The following is a 23,150-nucleotide window of genomic DNA, read 5'->3' as shown; positions in this document are numbered from 1 at the left end:
TGCTGGGCTGTCCTCACAATCTAGCAATGCTCCCAGTTGCTATTGGGAATATCCCTGGTGTGAATGACTTTTTTTCTCTTGATAGGTGGTGGAATTGTTCATGTTGCCCTTAGCAAACAGCAGGCTAGCTCTTGCTTTGATAGACCTATGGCAGCGAGCTGTGTGATTTGTTAGGCACTGAGGGAAAGTTTTATATAAGCATTCTCTTGAGGTTAATAAGATGTCTTCATGCAAATTTTTCTAGTTCCATAATGGCACAAAGTTTATTTGTGTGCATACCATAGGATCATAAGAGAATCCTGAGCTAGAAGAGAGCCACAAAGGTTATTGAGTCCAGCTCCTGGCCCTGCACAGGGCATCCCCAAGAATCCCACTATGTATCTGAGAGTGTTGTTCAAACTTGTCTTGAGCTCTGTCAGGCTGAGCGCTGTGACCACTTCCCTGGGAGCCTGTTCCTCAGACCAGCCTCTGAGTGAAGAACCTTTTCCTAATACCCAACCTAAATCCCCCTGACACAGATTTATGCTGTTCCTTGGAGTCCTATTGCTGGCCACCAAAGAGCAGAGGTTGGTATTTGCCCCTCCACTCCCCCTCCTGAGGAAGCTGCATACTGCAATGAGGTTCTCTCTCCACTCAGTCTCCTGCTCTCTGGGCTGACCTCAGCCATTCTCATACAGCTCCTCCTCTAAAATGTTTACCATCTTTGTGGCCCCCCTTTGTGTGCTCGCTAACAGATTTATATCTTTCTTACGTTGTGTGCCCAAAACTGCACACAGCACTCAAGGTGAGGCAGCACCAGCACACAGTGATGTAATGCACCTTCTCAAACATATGTCCTTTTTGGTAGCATAATGCTGTAAGTTACAGTTCCTGCCTTTTTCTCTGCTCATATGTGTAAAGCCTTTTAATTTTGGAAGTTCAAGTTGGGAACCAATGTTTGAACTAACATTGGCTGTGCCCTTCTTTTCACCTCTCAGTCTGAGGGTATGATTGAAGATGCTAATGTTGATGCATATCTGCACTCAAATCTTCCATGAGTCAAGAAAAAGATAAAGAGATCCTGATGTAACTCTATCAATGTGTAATGTGGTCCCTGTGGAGAGGAAAAGATTATTGACATTGTCTTTGCTACTGATGGATGCCTGCTATGATTGTCCACATAATATTTTTTTTACTCCTCGTCTCAGTCTCAGCAATTTATAAGTACTTCAGGGTTATTTTAGTATACACAGCTGGATCTTCTATATGGAATCTGGCCATAGTGCTCTCATTTGTCATGAGGGCAGATCTTAGTGGTGGGTTGTTACTTGGACTATTCTTGTGTGTGTCTACATGTTATTTTTGTGTTAAAGAGAGAAGGTCGGTAAAAACAGCATGATGTTGCAGAAAGGAATATGTTTGCACTACATGAGTCCAGATCAAAGCATTCTTTTGTAATGTCTTGGATTTTAAATGAATTTTGATTTAGTAACTGCCTTTTTGTTCTTGCATACGCTTGATGGCCAAGTTTCTTCTCCAGCTGAGTACTGAACAATGCTGGTTGAGGTTGTGATGGTCCTTCTGTTGCAGCAGTGTGCTGTGGTGCTGGCACAGGCAAACCATTTGAGTGCATGTCATTGTCCTCACTGCACTGGGCACAGGATGCTCTGTTTTCCTTTGCTCCTTTGGTCAGATTTCATGGAATAAGGACTCTACACTCCTGCCTGGCTCCTGCAACAGTCTAAGCATCTCTGATGATCTGCTGTTGGTCTTTCATAGTCACTGTGCTCTTTTGGTACTAAAATATTACTGAGTCTTTCCCATTTACAGCTGGATGTTGTGGTAGGTGATCTTTTATCTCCAGGTGCCTTTGAAAACTTCATGCTATCACCTGGCACTGCATGTTTTCTCTTATTTTTCTTCTTGCCACAACTTGCATCTGCTGAAAGTAAATGTGCCAACTGGCATTGCTCTTGGAAGAAGTTACAGATCTATGGATTACTTTGCTTTGCTTAAGGGATAGTAAAGTTTTCTTTTTTAATTTTATATATCTGCTAAGTGAACATTTTTACGTGAACATTTATTATTTATTTGGATCCTGAAACAAAATATATTCTGTAGGATTTCCAAGGTCTCTGTAAACTTTTAAACCTGTAAATGATTTGAGATGAAGTAGGCTCCCTTTTTTCCTGTCTTTCGCAATGAATAGTGTCATGGTCTGCTGAAGGGCAGAATTTAGTGTGTGTGGTAGGGGAAGAGTGGCTCAGCAGAAATGGTGCTTACCTCTTTTTTTTCAGATTGTCATATTTTGACATGATATTGGGATAGAAGTGGCCTTTTTCTGGTTCAGAAAATGCTTAGCATTAAGGATTTGACAGATGTCCACCCTCTTTCTGACTTGGTGCTCTTGCTGATTCTCATTGCACAGCACAGTCCCTACCACCTTGTTCTTAGGAAGACCTGTCAAAGTTACAGTTCCCTAGAATTTAATGTTGCCTTGAGAAACAGAAAAAACTGATTATTGATTTTAGGGGGTTCCCAAAGTGCTTTTTGTATTCTTAGAATGTCTTAATATTGTCTACATGATGACTTCCCTTTTCTGGGTATTCTTCAGACCATTCCAGATGTATTTGCTGTAAGTAAGTGCTTTTCAAGAAATTGTGTTTTTGCCTGCTTGTATGGCTTAATTCCTCTTGTTCGCGCAGCACAAATAAATGGAGGTGGTTTCCTTTCACATTAGCTGTACTCTTCTTGCTGGTGTTGTCACAATAATCTTGCATGTAGATTCTAGGCTTCTGTAAACCTGATTCCAAAGTGATGAGAGAGTGGAGTTTATACAACACTCTTAACAAAAGTTATTTCAGATTTTCTGTTATCTTCTTGCTTTCTGGACAGAGTTGTATACTTTGGTTTCATTCTCATTAAGTGTTATGCTGGTTCCTGTTATCAGGTTTGCCTTCACCACTCACAGAGGTAAATTTGACTGCAGGGTTCAGTTTTCCCTTTTGCTAGTGTGAGAAATACCCAGAAAATGAGTTAAATGGCACTGAGAAGCTAATATCTACATACCATAGTTACTTTTACTGAGCTGAATTACTTGGAGGTTATGGCTTCAGAGCAGGAAGCCTAACTGTAGTCAGAAGAAACTGAGATTATGCTAATGAATTTTTGCTTGATGTCTTTTGCTTTGTATTAAAATGTGTCATAATGAATACACTCTATTTCTTCTTCCTTACAGGTAAAACGAGAAAAACCAGAAAATTTACCAGATTTAGAAAACTTGGCGCAAGAAAAATTCCTTGAAATGGAGAGCAAGAACAGTGACTCAGATTTCGAAAGTAATGAAAAATATATGTATTTCAAGGATCAACTTAAGGAGATGAAAAAACAATGTAAGTGATTTTTAAAAAATGATTCTTTGAGTACAAAGAATGATTCTTTGAGTACAAAGATCTGACTAACTGCCCTGAAATACAGAACTGCCACTTATGGCTTAAACTGGTGTGAGTATTCTTAAAAACTCAAAACCCTATTTAAATGGATATCTGTGTAGAAAAAAAGCCAGTGTATTTACGTTGGTAGTTTTATTTAGACTCCCACAGCTCCTGCTGTGTTTGAATACAAATACCATGAAAACCACTTTTTTTTGTAAGGTGGGCTTTTTCATTTGAAGACCTTTCACATTTATTTTCTCAATTGATAGGATCTTCTAAAAGGATTAGGTAAGCTGTTTTCATTTGTCACTTAAACAAATTGCTCCTGTTTCACAACATAGGATGTGTTGCAACACTGAGAAGACCTTTGCTTTAATCGTAGAACTATATTGTTGGAAAATGCTTACTGTACTTGTTCTCAGGTTTACAGCTCCTGTGCACGCACCATATAACACTGCAGATTACTAAAATCCAGGGGGTTTAAATTCATGTCATTTTTCAAGTGTTAAAATTTTAAGTTGTTTCTGCTTAAATTACCAGAAAAGTTGGAGAGTAAACAGTTTGGTTATTTATGCAACACAACAAAATCGTCTGCTTTTATTGTCCCACAGATATAGCAGTCATTAAATTATCACTCTGCTTTTACTGGTGCTGGGAAAGGTCATGGGCTCTGACACTATTTGTGTTGCTCTTCCCCTATCATGATAATGTTCTGAAATCATATTATTCTACTTGCTGTCCCTTGATCCCTGTATCTTTTCCCTCCCATCCCACATTCTGATTTCAACATAAACTGGTATCTCAGGAACTTCAGCAGTCATAGATTAATGATTTATACCATTGGTAAGTGATATTCTGGGTGCTCTCCTGTGGCTCTCCTTGAGTTCTGGGGTTTTTTGGAGCCCTATCCAAAACCCAATGAAACAATTGGAAAGAATCTTCCCATTGGACTTTGGATTGCTTCCCTCTAGAGATTTATAGGGCATACTTGACAAGGTGAATTTCACATCTGGTATGTCAAGACTCCCTGGGATTACAGCTTGAAGGCTTAATATATTTGTTTCCCATCTTTTTACATTTTAGCACTGATCTCTGAGTTTATTAGAGCTCTTGGTACCACTCTAAGCATGTACATACCAAGTTGCAGACCACAAAACAGTGTAATTTTCACTCCCTACATAACCATAAAATTATTACTGCCCCACCATTATGTTGTAATTTCTAATTTCCAGGTGTTTGTAGCTAAGAAGATAAAAATCTTGATAACTGACTTTGGATTTACTTTCCACCTTGTAATTGCCTGAGGAAGGGGTGTATGCTCTAGTGATACATTTAGTTCAAGCTATGGGACTCAGTTCTAACTGGCCTACCTGTTGAAAAAAACCCCAAATTAAATAAACACAATAGAAATTATTCTTAAAAAACCATGAGGACACCATACTGCTGCTGCTGCCTGAAATCCAGATTTGTCATATTAAACACTTGACTTGCAATACCAGCTGAGCTGAAGACTAATAAAGTCTAGTAAAAGACATTACTAGTTTCCATAAGCTGGTGATTTACCTAAAAACATACTATAAGTACATGTGGTTTTGGTGGGGTTGTTTTGTACGAAGAAATTAAGGTCATCCTGTTAAATCTTCAGCATCCATGTTTAAACCAAGTTATCTGTGTATTCTTTACCTTCTTCTGTATGAGTTGGGATTTCAAAAACATGAGTCCTACAGTTCTGGCCTCAACAGCAAACCATAATGTGTCTGCAGATTTGGGATGCACTTTAAAACTGCTGGATGTGAATTACATGTATCAATAACTTCATTGAAAACTATTGGTTAATATTTTGTTTTCAACTATTAGCCTTGCCAGGTGCAACTTAGTTCACGACTCCTGGCTTGTTTCAAGAACACATACACAGCTGAGGCTCAGTTTTTAGCTTTTTTCTGCAATATGGTTTTATTGCTCAATTAGATAAAACATAAAAACTCTTGCCAAGTTTTCTTAGAGGGGCTTTCCTGTTTCCTTGATGGTTTTTTTGGTTTTTTGTGGTTTTTTTTGGGGGGGATGTTGTTTTTGGTTATTTTTGGTTTTTTGGGGTTTTTTTTTGTTTTTTTTTTTTTTTGTTTTTTTTTTTGTTCCAATCTTTTCTATGTCAGAAGAGCAGACAGGGTAGATAATACAATGATTTGCCTTCCAGGATGAGTTACCATTAATGATTGTGTATCTTTTATGCAAAGTTTGACATCTGTATTCTAGAACAGCTGAACAAGGAAATATTATATTCTCATATTGTCTTGCTACTTAGAAATCAACTAGGATTTGAAGGAGAAAAACTTTCTCAACGTGGTTTTTAGATATGGTGCAAAGTGTTAAGCACTTAAATGCAACCTTATTTCAACAGAAAATTAAGCTAATATATTTTCTCTTTTGCTATTTGCTGCCACTCGGATGAAAGGAAGCTGTATGGTTGTTCCCTGACAGGTGACAGGCAGTGCCACAGGTAGCTTGAATATTCAGGGAGGAGAACGGTGCTGTATCACTTTCAGCTTGTCTTCCCTTGGCAGTTCTGTGGGAAGGAGACCTTCTTAGCTGTGAATTTCAGCAGCAGCCAAGGTGCAGAAATGAAATTGGGCAAGTACATCTCTGAGGCAGTAAGGATGAGATCTTGCCTCAGAGCAATTTCTGTTCCGCTCATCGTTCAGACAGTTTTCAGGCGTTTTTGCTAAATCTGTGAGCCTTTATTTTGCAGCTACTTTAGGTAGAGTTTGTGAAGTAATGAAAAATCTTCACCTCTGATATGTGTCAAAACACTGTCAGACAGGTTTTATATGAACAGCAAGTGATTTTTCTGAAGTCTGTTTTCAGAACTATCTTAGTTTCCTAATTTCCCACTTCTTATTTTTAATGGAAAACATTTTCATTTTTCTACTCAAACCTTCTTAGACTGTAAGCAGTAGAAAAGAGTGTTGTTTGATTTTTCCTTTTTTTAACTGTTTCTTGTACCCCCAGGAATGTTATCTTTTCCAAATAGCTGAGTACTTGGAGGAGTATTCACTAAATTTGATAATACCAGAAAGTTCTAAATGATTACATGTGTGTTAAGGAAAATTTTTTGTGTCCATAACATTACATGACTGATGCTCTCCTCAGACATAAAGGTCCTGGATCTGCAAAGTGCTTAGTGATCTCCTTTTTATTAAGTGAAATGCTTAAGCAAGTTGCTTAAATTAAATTTTATGGGTAGATCCTTTGAAATGAGTGAGACTGTTGGCATGTTTCACTTCCTTATCGGAGCATGACCACAGTACAGAGCCTTGCAGGAGTGAGCCCATAGGAACTAAACCATGCAGGAATTGTAACTTTGCATTTTGTGTCTTCTGTAATTTTAAAATCCTTCTGTTTGAAGTTGTATTACTGAGTCTTTTTATTTCATGCCAGAATATATGTATATATTTATACACACATACATATACATATATCAAAGGCATCTATCTTCTGGCAGAAAGTCTTCACAGAATGAAACTAAGATCTCTTTATTCCCCTGTATCAGTTTAAATTTATGATACTGTGCATGGAGAGCTAATCAGAAGGTATTATCTCTACTCCTGTGACCCTAGCTGCCACTGCTATATTTGCTGGAGGTTATTTAGTGTCACATTTGGTGCACAAAGCATGATAGATTTCATAGCCCTTTTGATAAGGTGCACTTTGGAATCCTTGATAACTGTGGGTTCTGCAAACACACAACAGATGCACGCTTCAGTAGTGATTTCGTGGAAAGTGCTAAGATTTGAGTGAATGACAATATTGCTGGTTATGCCAGACAGTTTAGGGATTGGATTTGGCAAATGTAGGAAAGATTTAATTTTTTTTAATGGTGAACAAATAACTTTGAGACTCAATAATAGTTCAGGCAAGTTTTTGTCACAGGATACTGGTCATTCTAATGTAGTTTGGAAAGTAGCTACACCGCAGTTGTAAGAATCTTCCTTGCATTCTCCACTGAAGAAAAAAAAAAGTCTGTGAGTCTTTGAAAGGAAAAAGTATATATCATTTTGATAGGGTGGATTTATAGTCATTATCAATAAACAAATATTTTGCAAAGAGAAGATTTTAAATTTAATGTTCAAGTAGATGCCATATGCCCTGTTGATACATGTATTTTAAGTTATGCATATGCTGAGAAATAATGATGTCAAAAAGGGTTTTTTGTAGATACAGTTTGAGGAAGAAAAAATGTCACTGTGAAAGGAATTATCTTTAAATTTTTAAAACAGCCTATGACAGATTCCAGGAAAGACTAAGGTCTTTGGTTTGCTTTTAGTAGGATAAGAAAACAAGCTGCAACAAGACACTGTGTATTATGTTGCTTCATGAGTTTATCCAATTAATTCTCACAAAATCACACTGAGGTAGGCAAGTTAATTTTACTTCTTACCACACAGCAGTGGTAAAATTTGAGGAAATAGTTGAAGTTAGTTGTATGGACTCACATAACTGATTTGCAGATTTGGGTTTCTTTTCAGTTATAGTTGACTTCTTAGTTGGCCTATTTTTGTCCCTATGGTCTAATGGCAGAGATACAGCTGAAGAGTAATGTTAGTGCATTTTTCCTTATATTTTCAATGTAAAAAAATAACTTAATATCTCCTTACTGACTAATTATGAGAAAACAATCTGAGCACAAGAGTTGAAAATTCCAGCTGAAAGTGGGATTGGTGTTATGACAGTTCAGTGGTGTGTGTGGGATATGCACTTTTCATTTACGTAAAATGCCTTACAGACAGCCCCTTTAGTAAAGAAATGAAAGAGGATCCAGCACTTGGGAAGGTCATTTGAAGTTTAGGAGACCTTGGTTTAGGTCTTTGCTTTTGTTACCCTCTTGTTGTCTTAGATTGAATCATTTAGTTTCAGAACACATCACTGGGAGTTAGATCCCTAAACACTTTTTGGGTCTGGACCTTACACCCATGTCTGGAATTCAGTTCTGGGTGTATTGTGTTTGTGGACTGGCTCATATCCGTGATGCTCTGGGCTGGTAGCCTGTGGAGCAAAGCAGCCATGTCCAATTGAGGGGAAATATTCAATTGCCCTGCTTCTCTAGTGGCACTAAAACATCATTATTATGTTTTTGTGATGTTTTGAGTTCAAAGAATTGTAGATAATAATCTAGCTGTGTTTTAGTGTGGCAGAGTAATGTTTTCATGGCATGATGCTGAGGGGGCAAACTGCAGCTCCAGAGGAGTAAAATGAGTATGTCAAGAGGCATTTGTATGAGTGAGAGCTCACTTCTGAGTAGGGCATGAGGATATCCTGAGAAGAGAAACTCGGCATGGCTTTTCCTTTTGGGACTGTAATGTCTGGGTATTTCCTGGAAGGAGAAAGTTGATTTGCTCAGGAGTGAGATAGCACACTTGCAGTTTTGAAAGATTAAAAGAGGAGGGCTCTGATAATGGAATGAGTTAAAGTTACTCTATTTCACAAAGTTTTTGGAAAGGTCAGCTAGAGAAACAAACTAAATAAATAGGATGCTCACATAGTATAGCAATGGGAGCTGTAATGGTACCCAGGAACAATATCCAAAGTGCAAAATTACCATCATAGCTACTGTCCTTGCCAGTTTGAGAAGCCAACTTCTGAACGAATGAAACCATCAGAAGTTTATTTCTGCAATCTGGAGTTACTTTTTTCCAGGGTAAAAATTAGTGCTTTTTTTTCCTACTAAAATGCAGGAGCTTGCATTAACAATAACTGTGTTAGTGGATTAACAAAAACCATCAATTTCCAGCAGACTCGGTGAGGGTTTCTTTGGTGAAATGATTGCCTTTCTAATGGAATTGATCAAAATAAGAAGTTTCTTGCTTTGTCATTTAGAGCTCTGAAATATAATGCAGAGTTAAAATGAAAGAGGAATCAACCCACCCCCTGCAACAACTCTTCTCCATTATGAGTAACCTGGAGTATAAGAGACCTGAGTTTCAGTCTTGGTGATTTAAAATCAGAACTTGACTGACTCTTGGCCTACTAAGTGATTGACCGTAACTCTGGAATCAGTCTTCCTCTCTCTCTTTCAACAATGCATTTAACTATGTATAAAAATGGCAACAACTGCAGAAAGAAATACTGAGAGACACTGACTCTTTAGCCCTACAGTAAAGCTCTCAGCTGAGGGAGGATGTATCTGAATCAGAAAGAGCATCAGATACAGGTCTCTCCTGTTATGAATATCTGCCCTTCTAATCAGCAGATACTTGGGGATAAGATCTTCTCTTTCCATGTCTGTCATCTAGTCTATACATATATTTTTTAAAGATCTACATTTTATTCCATTGCAGAAGTCTTTTTGGGATGTAATTCTTCATTTTATATCAGCCTTGCTTTCAGGTCAGCACCAAGTCTATAAAATTTAGAAAGGAAATAGAGTGTTACATGGAAATAATTTTTATTACTATTATACACTTAGGGATAATACTTAGGTAAATTTATCGTTACTGCTATGGGATAATTCTCTCTTAACTGAGCACATTGATGGCTACTAGCATGGCATTTTTACTGTTTGTGTGAATATATAGGTCAGGAAGAGAGCTTCTAGATGCTGCTTCTATTCCCTTGATGGTGTATTCAATCACAATATCTAATAAAATGCCATCTTAAAATATATTAATTTTTTCTCCTTTGTTTCTCTTGGAAGAATGATGAAAAACCTTAGAACTTCTCTCAGATGGTAGGAAATTATAAAGCAAAATAAGTCTGTGACCAAGTTTTTGCTCATTGTTCCTGTTCCAGCATTCTACCCTGGCTTACAGAGATGCTCTCCCTCAATGGAGTTTAGTTTGATTCAGTCAGTTCCTGTTTTTCTTGACTCTGTGGTAATCCAGTTATGCCACATGGAAACTCAGAAAAATCTCATGGCTTGTGACCATACTTGAACTCATCAGAAATTTTTTATAAATTTCTGATGAGTGAGAAGCATAGGGGTAGGTTCTAAACCCTGACTGTATCTAAATTCAGAAATGTTAAATAAATGTACTATACCCTATCAGAAATTTGCTTTCTGGTAATAAATCATCAGTGATTTCATTTAGAGTTTTCATTCACTTCTTTCCTGGTGTAATGATACATACTCTTTTGCAAATCTGAGCAGTGAAAATACAAGGATTACCTCTGTCAGCTAAGTACAATTTTACTTGCTATTATACCTGTTGCCCACTCTTAAGAAAAAATTAAAAGTCAGACAATACAGGTATTCCACTCTTTTGCCATGAGCTTACAGAAGTGTGATCACAAGAAAATAGGTGAAGAACAATCCAAGGAGGAAAAAAATCAAAGAAAGAGGAAAGGGAGAACATCTCAATGTTAAAATGCTTAAATGAGATGTTCTCATTTTGAAGTTAGTATATTGAGAAGGAAGGAGAAAAAGAAAGCTTAATGGAGCTTTAAAATTGGAGAACTTTATTTGCTCTTTTTTTTTTCTGTTACTTGAATATTTATCTGAGGGGACAGTAGATTTTTTCACTCTTTCTATATGTCATTTATGTGGTGAGACTTTATGCCATCAGTATACACAAGGATTGGTGGAAATACTAATTCAAGTAGAACTCTACTACTCCAAGTAATGCATTTGTATTGACTGCTGGGGCAAAACACATTTGAGGAGAAACAGGCAAGTAGTTCTGAGATCATGCTGACTAAATAATAAACCATCAGTGCATATCACACTGCATGGTGACTTCAGAATACTCCAGTTCAGAGAAAGTAGAACTCTTGGTGTTTTTATGGGTCCTGAAACTATTTGCTATGTGGCTCTTTGTTGTGCCCTTCAGAAGTGTGGCAGGTTGAAGTACATCTTGCTCTGGTAAGTGCCAGTGTAGCTCTGAAATCAGTGGAATTTTCCTTTTCCCTGATCTATACTTGCAACGTATAATAACATGCAAAATAGTAGTGTACAGCAAGATTAATAAACATCCTCTGATTCCATGTCAGATGTTCATGTGCATTGGCTGCTTACCATAATTTTTGATATCCGTATTATTTCTTTTCCCTCTTAAAAGCCATAGGCACTGATAAACTCAGAGTGGAGCATGATTTCTTTACAATTTGAATTTTATGTCATTAATACACTGGAGATCTTCTTCACACTCCCCCAAATCTGTTAGATCTTGAGCTGAAATGGAGGAATAAAGCTAGAGAAGCACTAAAGGACTGGAACACCCATCTTTTAGGTCTGTGGACCTCAGACTGGATGCTGGAGCCTGGAGCTAAGTGTCTTGGCTCCCAGGAGGAGGGCTATGGTACACCTGCTTGAACAGCTTTCTTCAGTGACAAATCTGTTCCATCAGCACTGAGCGCTTTACATTAGTATGTCAATCTCAGTATTGCATAAGTTGACTAAAAATGTGCCAACTTTAAAGTAACACAAGGGTAATGAATCTTTTTTACTGTGAGACTGAGCACCTGTGCTTGTATTATGTAGCTGTAGAGGAAATGGACCATGGCTCTGATCTGTAGATTTAGGAATTTCAGACTCTCAAATGATTACTGATATTATCGGGGAGCTGAAGTGCTAATTCTATCTACTGTTTCTCAGGGGTAACCTAAGAGATGTTGTTTTCAATCTCCATTAGCACAAAGTCAGAGAAATCAAACACCTTTGTAGGCATTTGAACTCTTAAACAGGCTTGGAGCACTCAAATGTTTTGTCACAACTGAGGAGTGGTTTGTTGTCACCTTTCAGCAGGTCTTAGCTCTGATTTCAGACACAGCATCTGACTTTACAAGTGTGGATAGGTTTATCATGTCTTATCATCTCAAATGTGGATGTAGATTTGTCTTACCAGACTTGCAGTGAATGATTTTAGGATTAAAGACAAGTTGCTTAACAGGTGTTCCAACAGGCACTAAAAATACCTGTTGAGGGAGAGAAGCAGTTAATGGAGTGAGGGTGAGAGTGCTTATGTTTTATACAATAGCCTTGTGACTACAGCAGTTTCCCAGGAAGCAATGCCAATAAATTCACAAACAAGCACCTAAAAAAAGCCCTTATGAGGAAGGTGACACGTTTGACTCCTCTCTGGATCCTCCCCTGATTGGATTGCTGGAGACTGGACAATACCAGGAAAACATTGCTGTTGGCTTTCCCTGCCTCGTGCCCTCTGTAGCAATTTTCATTACTCATCCATCAGAGTTAGGCTGCTGGATTGGATGGAATTTACATCTGACATCACACCATTGCTCATAGGCCTTTCAGCAACCCCTTGGCTGCAGGCAGGTGTGCAGAGGGCACTCTGCAGTCCTTCAGTTGAAGCAAAATGCCACCATGTGCAGCTGGAAGTGGAAGGGGGCTGGGGAGGACTGGAAGAGAGTGCATGACTGTGCTCTCCAGTAGTTAACTTGCAGCAAGAAGTGGAAAGAAATCTGGGTTCTGTACATCTCCATCATCACCTTCTCTTCTTCCACTGGAATGGAGCTGTGCCTTCTTTCAAGAGCCAGAGGTTGTGAAACAATGTATTCTTAGATATTCAGGCTGGGGCAGCTCTGGACAAATACTGAACTCAGATCTTCAGATCCCTGGAGAACCAGGGAGAGACTTACTGGAGATAGATACCTTCAGGGTTAAGAGGCCACAGAACAGAATTTTTAATCATTTTGGACTTCAGTAGTTTGCTTCAGTTCATTTGATCTGGCCCACCCTTAGGTATTCTCCCTTGCTTCCTATTTGAAATTTGAAGGGTCAGTCTGAGACAGTGAAATCAAAAGCATTTTGTGCAGGAAGGCTGGTCATCAGGATCTATCTAAGCTCCCAGGATAAATGAAGTGGCTAGTTTATAGTCAGATAGGAAAACATGCAGAAGAGCAATCCTTGCTTATCACAGGATGGAAGACTGTGCAGAAAAGCTCAAGAATTTCCTTCGAGGGGAAAAAACCTAAAAGCTTTCTGATTGCTTTATCAGCTTCTACAATAAAAATAGTAATTACTGCTATTTAAGACTAATGAATAAATCACTGTATTAAAATGGGAACAAAAAGTTTAACTAGCAGCCATATGTAGTCATTTGGCAGCTCTGTTATTAGTGTGGGCAAAGTAAGCTATTCACCTAACCTTTGCTGCAACATCCATTGCTTTGGGTTTTTTGTGGGTCTTTTTTCCCCCTACACTGCAGATTGAATTCTTCTTTTCTGATCTCCAGAGGAGTTTTGTTTTGATATCTACATCTCTTTTGTCAGATATCTACATTAGCTGGGCTCATAAGCCACAATTCCACAAGTACCTGCTCACCTAAGAAAACATGGCTGTGTAAATGGCTGCATTGAAATTGTGCCTGCGTATGGATTTTGTCACATCACAGCTGTGTCATGAAAAGATATTTTCCAGCTCTGTCGTACTCTCATCATCACTTCTCTCATTTTACCCAGCTGCTCCCCAGCCTCAGTCAGCATCCTTCCTCCTTTTTCTGGAGCTGCTTTCCCTTTTCAGGTGATGCCACAACCTCCTTCCTCCTTTCAGTCCTCCCCTTTGGCTTTAGCTCTGCCAGCTCCTCCTTAGAAGTGTCACAGAACATTTTACCCACGATGGATGCACTTAGATTCACTAGTGAGGCCTTTGTGCCAGACTTGTTTTGTCCTGAAAAAAACACTTAATTCTCATGCTTCCAGCTCAGCAGTGTACGCAGCACAAGCTGCAATTTAGAGGAAAGTAGTGGCTATTGACCACTAACGTAACAGTGGTGTGCTAGCTATGGCTTTACATTTTTGTTAGAGTTGGAAAAACTAGTAGCTGAGTGAGTCATGAAACCCAGTGTAGCAAAATTCAGTTGTAAATGAAAGAGGAACATTTCCATATTCTTAATTTGGCTTAATTCCTGTGCCTAATGGCTGTGTATATACCATAAACATTGTGAAGGAGCAACCATGGAAACACTTGTTTTCTTGCATTGCTAAATTTACTCAGGGTTGAATATTAACACAGCGCCTGGCATTACTTTAAAAGCAAAAATAGCTAAAGCGTGACTCACTATGAGTCATTTACTGCTAGTCCTGCTATACTGCCTAGAGCTTGACATTGAACAAGTTGGCAGCCTGCATTGCTGCATTTTTTTCTAGGAACTTTGAACACATTTCATTCTTGTGAATTCTCTTGTGCAACAATATTGAACACAGCAATGTGTTTATTTTTCTTCCAAAGTCGAATGAATCAGAAAATGGTGAAACAACGAGTATTTTTCTTGGAGATTCCGAAAGAGATGGATTCTGAGAATTATTTTTGTAGCTGCAATAATGAAATGATTGCATTGATGTTAAAAGTTAATTACATTTTATTCAGAGTATGTAAGATGTATTTTATATATATTAAAATACCTGTATTTTTATATTTGATTTGCATTTTCAGCAAAGGCACATGTGGAATCAGAAAGCTAAGCCTGTAGGCAGAGAATGTTTTCTCTTGAGTTGGCAAGGGTTGTGTGATGGGAGGGCAGACAGCTCTGAAGGGGCAGACAAAATGAGGCAACTGCATTCCTATTGGCCTCTTCATGGAAAAGGCACACCCTAAATATGGTGCTGGGTATCTGACAGGGAGTAGCTTGTTGGCTGACTGTGGGAATGCCTAAAAAGATCAGCTGATTTCAGTCAGATGGGAAGGGGTAATGAGAGAGGGCTGAAACCAAAAGCAACTTGCTGAGGCAACCATGTGATGAGATCCTGAAATACACTGGCATCTTCATTATGCTAAAATTTTGATTCCACCTAAATGTTATTTCTAACTAAAAGCCACTTCTTAGAACAATAGATAAGGAAATTCTTTAATATTTTCCATATTTTTTCTACGTAAAAAATATTGCTATGATAATTGAAGGAAAATCTTATGCTATCAGCATACAACCTTCTGCATGTGTTCAGAGGAGGTACCAAAAATCAAACAAAAATATTAATAATGTAAGTTCAAAAGAGCTACAAATGTAAAACCCCACACCTCGTGGTATGGAGAAAAAGCTTCCTATGTATCTCTTCCTTTAACTACAGATTATGGAAACAGAGACTGTAAGTTACATTCATCTGTACATTTAATAATATGTGCTGTGCAGGATCTTTGTAAGCTAAAGCATTTTCTCTGTCTAATCTCTTAGAACTTCAACTTCAAAAATTTCTCTTGAAGTGGTTTCCCTATTAAAAAATCTCATTATGATGACTCAAGAGAGAAGTAAGAATGATTAATTAAGCTTAACAGTGACATCCTAAGCATTGCCCTGATATGCACTCTTCTGTCTCATTTCAATGTGAATTTGTGATCACTGCACTGAAGACTTCTCTTTAAAATTTAAAATTGTTCAGTAAACATAACTAAATAAGTTTAAAGTATTTTTTCTTTGTTTTCCTGACTAACAATCATAGTAAAAATGATACCATGTTATTTTCCTAAACCTAGAGTAAAAAATGATTGTTTAATATTAACCAGCATAAAGTGGGAAAGAATTTTAATTTTTTTTTTCTGTGTTACCTCTTTGGCAGTGACCCCCAAATCTCTGTTATTAAAAAGGTTTCAGGAGTTACTCATGGTATATACTCTTTAGCAAACTCTTCATAGCTACTGAATAGGCTGTGCCTCAGCCCCACCTCCAGGCATGTTAGGCAGAATATAGACATGAGAATTTATGATAGCAGTAAGACTATGCCTTTTAAAAGACAGCTTTGTGTAGGAGGTTTTTCTGCTCAGAGGATCATCAGAAAGATTGGAGCTGCCTAAGGCATGATATCTCTTGGGCATCTCTGTACACGTCGTGTAAGTAATGTCTCTATTAAGCTATAGCAAATTATTTCCCTCACGTATGCAGCGTTTCCGTGTGTATGTTCACACATTGCCAGGGGAGGGGCAAGGCAGTGCAGTCTCCAGGACAGATCAGAAGACCATGTGCTGAGTTCTAGATTGACACATGGAAGCATAGTCTAGAACTTAATGAGAACTTTATTGCAAAGTATTAACTTTTTTTTCCCATAAATACATACAAAATATTCTGTTGAAGTGAAACCAACATCCTGTTACATGTGCATCTTAAAATGACAGGTGAAAACTCTCAGTTCTCAAATCACTTGCTGTTCCAGTTATGAATCCAAGATGATTTTCTTTAATATTTTCACATGACAGAGCAAACAGAACACATTATAGAAAGCTGTAAATCATGCAGAGTGCTGAGAGAATTCGTACCCACTTAACCACTGCAGGCTATGAGGATGAAGATCTTGCTGCATTCTTGAAAGTGTGCTTGAGATGCAGTATAGGCATCATGGTGTCTGTGAGTTGTCAACACAAAAGTGTCAGGAAATTTGGACTAACAAATTAGGTTCTGTGCATATATCCAGGTCCTGCATTGCTTTCAACAGCAGAGTAGAGGCTTTTTTCCCCCACCCTTCAAACTGATTTTATCAGGTACATTTAACCTGAGGAACTCTTTCATATGTAATGAATGGATAGAATGCTTAGGGTGCAATTCGTTATTCCCGTGGAGTTGTGAATAATATAGTTATTACTAAACAAATTTGCCATTAAATTACTTGCACAGCATGAACTACAGATGGCCAGAAAAAACTGTTCTTTGTCTCTTGCACTATTTTTATGTGACTGTGCCGTATTAGAACCAACCTTTCTGACTAAGGTTGTCCTGTGAGCCTTTAATCTTAAAAATAGCCCTTTTTTGCTATGGTTTGTCTGAGGTTGATTCACAAGCATAGTCATACAATATCCAGTGGCATCACCGAACTGTTAATCACTGTCACCTTTTGAAATTAGTCTGAATGTTAAAATGCTCATTTCTAAACAGCTGCCAAGTGCTTTCCTTTTTCAAAAGCCATTAGTCTAGCAGATTTCATTGCCTCTGTTTTTTTGTTTCTTACACATTTAAAATCTATGGCAAGCCTTTTATACTTCTGGTGGCAGGTGTATCTGTGATATGTTAGTGGACAAATTTGCCCTGAGATTAACTACAGATCAGAAACGACAAACAGATGTTTGCAATTGAAAAGATCTTCCAAGTCATCAAAATCCTTAGTCTTGGGGCAGTCAAGTCACCAAAGACAATGGGAGTGAAGACACAGGCTTTTCAGTAAACAAGTTTAAAACTCCTCCTTTAATGCATAAGTAGCTTGTGTATTGCAGATCAGTTGTGCTATATGAGGAAATGAATATATTGATGGTTGACTTGCTGCATCAACACTGCATATTGTAAAGCTAAATTCCTAAATCCACACTTAGGACTGTAAGTCTGGAGCCATATTTTTAGTTTATATATAAACTCAGAGTATCTCTTTAGCTCCCTCATTGAGAAGTTTGATTAACATCTTTATTATGTTGTCCTCTGTAGGATGGGGAAAGTCTGCACCTCAGGATGTGTCTATAGACATGTGCAGACATACTGAGTTCCTCTGCCTGCCTTGTCTCTACATCTAGTCAGGCCAGTGCCATGCAAATGTGGCTACACAAATTCTGAATCAGCACTAGTCTCCATCAGTTCAGCCAAGGGAATGGGCAGAGGAGCTCTGTTTACACCCACCTGTGTAGATGTGCCCTGAGATTCGCCAGAATTCCAGAGAACTGAGATTGTAATTAGAACAATGTGCTCAAACTTCTGCTTATGTAGGTGTCTCAATGTGTGGGTTAATTTGCTTTGCTGCTTGTTCTTCCTGAAGAGAGGTTAAACTTCTGCTTGAGACATCAGCATGATTAATATTCCACTGAATATCTGGTTCAGCATCATTATTGTATTTTTTTAAGTGTGTAAAAATAGGTAGCAAGAAGAAGGAACCTTTTAATAGGCTGTGAGCCTGCTGACATACCTCCTCTTTAAAGAGAAACACAAAAAAAGACAAAACATTTTGTATGTAGGATGGATGAAACTTATTCTAAAATTTCTTGAAAAGAGATGTTAAGTGAAAGAGATCATGGTTGCAGTTTGGGTATTGTTTTAGACCTTAGTAAAATACTACAGAATGTGAATCAGTTGATGATTATCTGTGATGAGCAGGTAAACAAAAGATGTATTTCCCAACGGGGTTTTCATATGATGGTGACAAACTCCATTGCACAACAATGGTCACATTCCAAAGCTGCAACCAGGTTCTGGAGGGCTTAATTTCACAACTGCTTTCTGTGTCCTATTGCATTACAGTGACCTTTCAATAAAAAGGGAGATTGCTAGCTTTTTTTTTTTTTTTTTTCTTAAAGTCTCAATGACTATATAGTGCGCTGCCCTATTTTTCCTTAGCAAAATTGTCCTTGACATTTTAAAATATTTCCTCTAGAAAAACATTCAGAAGCTTTTGTGTTTTCTTTCTTTTTATTAATCTCTAATGTGCAGATCTAGTTAAGGTTTGCAATATTTATGTTGGCAATACAGCTAATTGTAAAAAAATAATCCTGGTATTGAGTGACTGACATTAAAAGTATGTTTTCCTGTAGCAACTTATATGTCATCCATCTGACATAGCAACACAACAAAATTATTTGTTGCTTAGTTTATAAGGGGTTCTTTTTTTTTCAAGGTGAGCTCATGAAACTTCATTTCTAAAAATTGTCTAGTTGCAAGAATAGCCACAAAACAAAAATAAAATCATGTTAACATGATATGAGAAGGATATAACCATCTAAACAGTATTTAGTTCTTGGCTGTTAGAATTTATTTTATACTTATGACATTCCCTAAATAGTGACTCTGCTACAAGTACACTTGTACCTCATATTGTGAAACAGTCATGTAATCTTAAAAATTACTTCAGTAAAAAATTACTCTGATAAATGAAGACAGTATTCTACAATCTGAAGAGAGCAGGCTTACAAGGCCTGCAATGAAAAATATTTTACCCTTGGTCCTGGGGAGGCAAGGAAGGGAGAAGCCCAACAGACACTGGCCAGACCAGGAAAGAGCAGCTGGTTGGATGGTCCCAGATAATCTGTGTCTGTGATGTGGGAATGTCACATTTAGACTGAGCCGGCATCGATTTAATAGGATATAGATTCTCAAGTTTAAGTAAATGTTTAAGTAAAATGTTCAAAATAACAAAGGAACTATTAAGTCCATTCTCAGCTACAGATTTCCCCATCATCCACCTTGTATATGTTGGGTGTGCTCAGGTGCACACTTAGGTCTCACTCTGGGAGATGCTCTCAGTGAGGAAAGCTTGAGGTTGCTATCCTGACCCCAAGCTGTCAATCATGATCTGATCAGTTGCAAGTAAGGTTTGAGCTTCTAACAACCACAACTCACCAGCAGATCACATAAACTTGGCTATTTTTAATCATGATTTGGGTACTTTGAGCCTGAGCCACAGCTGTGCTGGCAGCTGGCAGTGTGGTACCAGATGTGACACCTAGAATGTTTCGTTTTGAGTAGCTGTTCAGTTTACAGTGTAGAGCCCAGGATTACCCCTAAATTGAATGAGAATTAAAATGAATATGCCTCCAAATTGGTCTGTATTGTTAATATTAATGGATGTCTTCAGAAGAGTCCATGCCTCTGCTGAGATTCCTAGAAGAGAGAAAAGGTCACTTCCATAGTGAGAATCTCGCCCCCACACCCCCATGTTTCCACACCGAAAAGAAGCTTTCCATGGTGCCAGAGAGTCTGAAAGCAATGTAAGCAATTAGCGAGAAGAGCTTGAAAATTCCATTGCAAGAAGCAGTACTGCTCAGGAGTGGAGACACTTGGGATTTTTCAGCCTGATTAGCTGCAGTGACAGCGAGGTGATGTGTGCTAATTACAGCTCCTTAACCTCCTTAGATGCAGTTGCATAAAGACCCAGAACACCTCCGTGTTGAAACATAAGGCACTGCAGCATTCCCTGCCTCCTCTGCCTTGGTAGTCTCAGACCATCCATACAAGCCATTGACCTGCCTGGGTGAGGCATAGACAGATGTGTCTGTGAGCCAACCTGTCAGTGGTTGTGGTGCAGAAATAGGAAAGTTTCTCATTAGGATGTGTGGCTGAGTAATAGAACCTCTGATATTATCTCTGTGGGTCAGTCAACCTCTGAGAATGGATCATGAAAGCTGTGGTCAGTGTTCAGCCAGTGTCTTGTAATGCAGGTCTGACCCAAGTATGAGGAATAGAAAAAAGATTTTGGTGTAAAATGACATTTCAGTTTTATCCTATTCTGATGTGTTTTTTGTGCTGTCCTCATTACAGCAAGAAATAACAACATTACAACAGGCAACATAATGAATTCTGATCATTCTGTGCTCCTTGGAGAGTGGAGATCAGCATGATATTTAAATTAACTCTTTGTAAATAAAAAAGTCTCATTATAGATAATGACTGTCACATTTTTCCAGGAATTATAATGAAAGGATGTTTTCAACTATTTTTCAATGCGTTTTCTTCCAGGTAATTCATGGAACAGATTGTTTAAGGTTTAAAATAGAAAAACAGTCATTAGGCAAAAATTTGTTTTAAGATACTGTCTTTAAAAAAAACAACCAAAGTCTTCAACAAAAGAGCTAACTTGAAATAACGTTTTCTGTCCTGCGATTTTTCTGGAAATCTCTTTTTGAATTGATGATACTGTTGTAATCCAAAAATGTAATGCCCTTCTAGAAATTAATTCATCAACAATTATTGAATAACAGTGGAAGATTCATATATGGAAGACTAAAATTTAATATGAAAAAACTTGCATATTGCATGGATTAAAGCTTCTGAGACAGTACGGGAAATATGTGCCATTGCAAGCACTTCATGCCATCATAACATATGCCAAGATTTTATGCTGGTCAACACTGAAATAAATGTCATCCCTACACTGTAGACAGTGATCTTCCAAAAGTTCCACATGTGTTTGGTTTAATATTTGGTTTCAACATTATTTCAGGTGAAAATTAGTATTTAAGTGGAACCTGGTAAAACCTGGTAACTTAAACATGGCAAAGAAATGTTAACACTTTTTTTTTTTTTTTTTTTTTTTTTTTTTTTTTTTTTTAAGAAATTGCATCTTCCATCTGGTTAGACATTGTATGTGGGTGTTCTTTTGTAACCATTGACAATGTCATTTCCCCAGATCCTGTTGTAACTCTTGACATTGACAGTCTTTTTTACTTCTCATTTACCTTTTCTTCAAAAGTAGGACTGGAAGCTATTTGATTGCTCTTCCTCCAAAATCTAGCATAGTACAATATTCTGCTGAAGTTTGAGAGTAAATGTAGAAATGTCTTTCTTTTCTTGGATGAGATATATGAATTTTACATTTAGAAATAAGTATTTTAAGCACACATCAAAGGAAATACCAATATATTTGAAAAGCTGTTAGAAGTGTTAGGAGTTACACGCATTAATTTTGAGTGTACTATCAAGTAATTCAAAGTGTATCCAGAAGCACTGAAGAATGCACAATACATGAGCTAAGCATGTACCTACATCTACTGCAGGACTTGCCCCAGCGCCATTATAGACCCAGCACCATTATAAACCCAGCACCATTATACTTTAAACTTGCATTTATGGTCTTTTGTAGTTAGCAGTAGGACCAGTCTAAGGAGGAATTTTCCTTCTTTCCTGACGTTTCTCAAGTACCACGTGTGTGTTACGTGCTGTGTTTACATCCACTTCTGTAGCTGTGTCTGCCACTTCCTCCTGTTGAGTGCTGTGCCAATCCCCCAAACCTGGGGATTCACTTCTTTCCAGTATCTCACTTCCCTGCTTTACAACCCTGTGGTCTTTCCTCTTCTGGTCAATGGCTGATAAATGTGTTCTGAAGTTTTGCTCTCACAGTGGGAGGGCCTTCTACCTAGATCCCAACTTGAGATCTTTGTAGATCTTTTCCTTGAGAAACAGCCTGGCACCAGAGCCCTCTCTATACATTCAGTCTTGTTTGACCTTGCTGAGGACCTGGGTGTCCAGTGCCCCTGTGGTGTGTCCCCAGGCACGGGAAGGGCCATGCCTCAGCCTGGAGTTACACTGAGAAATCCCTAATGGCAAGTCCTGCAACTCGACTCCTAAATCCTGCCTGGTGTTGAAGTAGGAACAGCAGGAATTGTGCTCCAGGTGATTTCTGCTAATTCTGCCGATAATCCAGCAAGGCTTTTTAACTCTTTTGTATGAAGCCTACAGTAAAAGCTGGTTGCTGTGCACTCTAGTTAGTGTAATAGTAAATAAATATAACTGGTTTAATAGTGTATTGTGGCTGTATGTATTTAGGAAAAAAACTAGTTTTTAGGATCAAAGTACCTGCTTTAAAAATTAGGAAAGTAAAACATAAAAAAACCCCTTTGTTGCTTTTTTATTAATCTTGTATTCTTGGTTTACTTTGGTGAACTAATTTTCCAGGAAATAGATTTTGTATTAATCTTCTTGCTCATCACCACTTGTCATTTTTTTAAACTTGTTTTGATTAAGCTGTATTCTGATGAGTATTAGCATGACAAGGCTGCCCAGCACAAGCACAGTTCCTTTTGTTTCTCAATGCCTTAGACATGCTTAGTTTCCCTTAATTTTAATTTCCTTAATTTCCATTACTTTTCAATTGTTGTCTTTATTTTTCTGCTTTCAGTTTTACTCAGCTATTTTTCATCCTTGATCAGTATTTTTGTTTTCGGATGCTGCAAATGCAGGCACACATTGCAGGCACACAGCTGTGACAGCTATGAATTTCCCCCAGATTTTGTCTTAAGTACAGCAAATCTGCAGCTGTCAGTACCTATTGTAAAGCTGTGGTTATCTGCAGGGTAATGGTTTCAGTCATATTTTGCAGCCACTCGGGGTATCC

General features: G+C 38.0%; 1 protein-coding gene across 1 annotated transcript in view; it reads left to right on the top strand.

Moving 5' to 3' along the window:
- NSMCE2 (NSE2 (MMS21) homolog, SMC5-SMC6 complex SUMO ligase) overlaps positions 1 to 23,150 on the top strand; it is a 125,456-nt gene that overhangs the window by 56,323 nt on the left and 45,983 nt on the right. The window contains exon 4 of the mRNA XM_083855053.1: positions 3,218 to 3,371. Coding sequence (XP_083711179.1) covers positions 3,218 to 3,371 — 154 coding nt within the window. The remainder of the gene's footprint in view (positions 1 to 3,217; positions 3,372 to 23,150) is intronic.

The sequence above is a fragment of the Zosterops lateralis genome (assembly GCF_965231275.1).
Source record: "Zosterops lateralis genome assembly, chromosome: 1".
NCBI lineage: Eukaryota > Metazoa > Chordata > Aves > Passeriformes > Zosteropidae > Zosterops > Zosterops lateralis.
The sequence above is the reverse complement of the archived record's forward strand: the minus strand, read 5'-3'. Positions and strand labels throughout refer to the sequence as shown.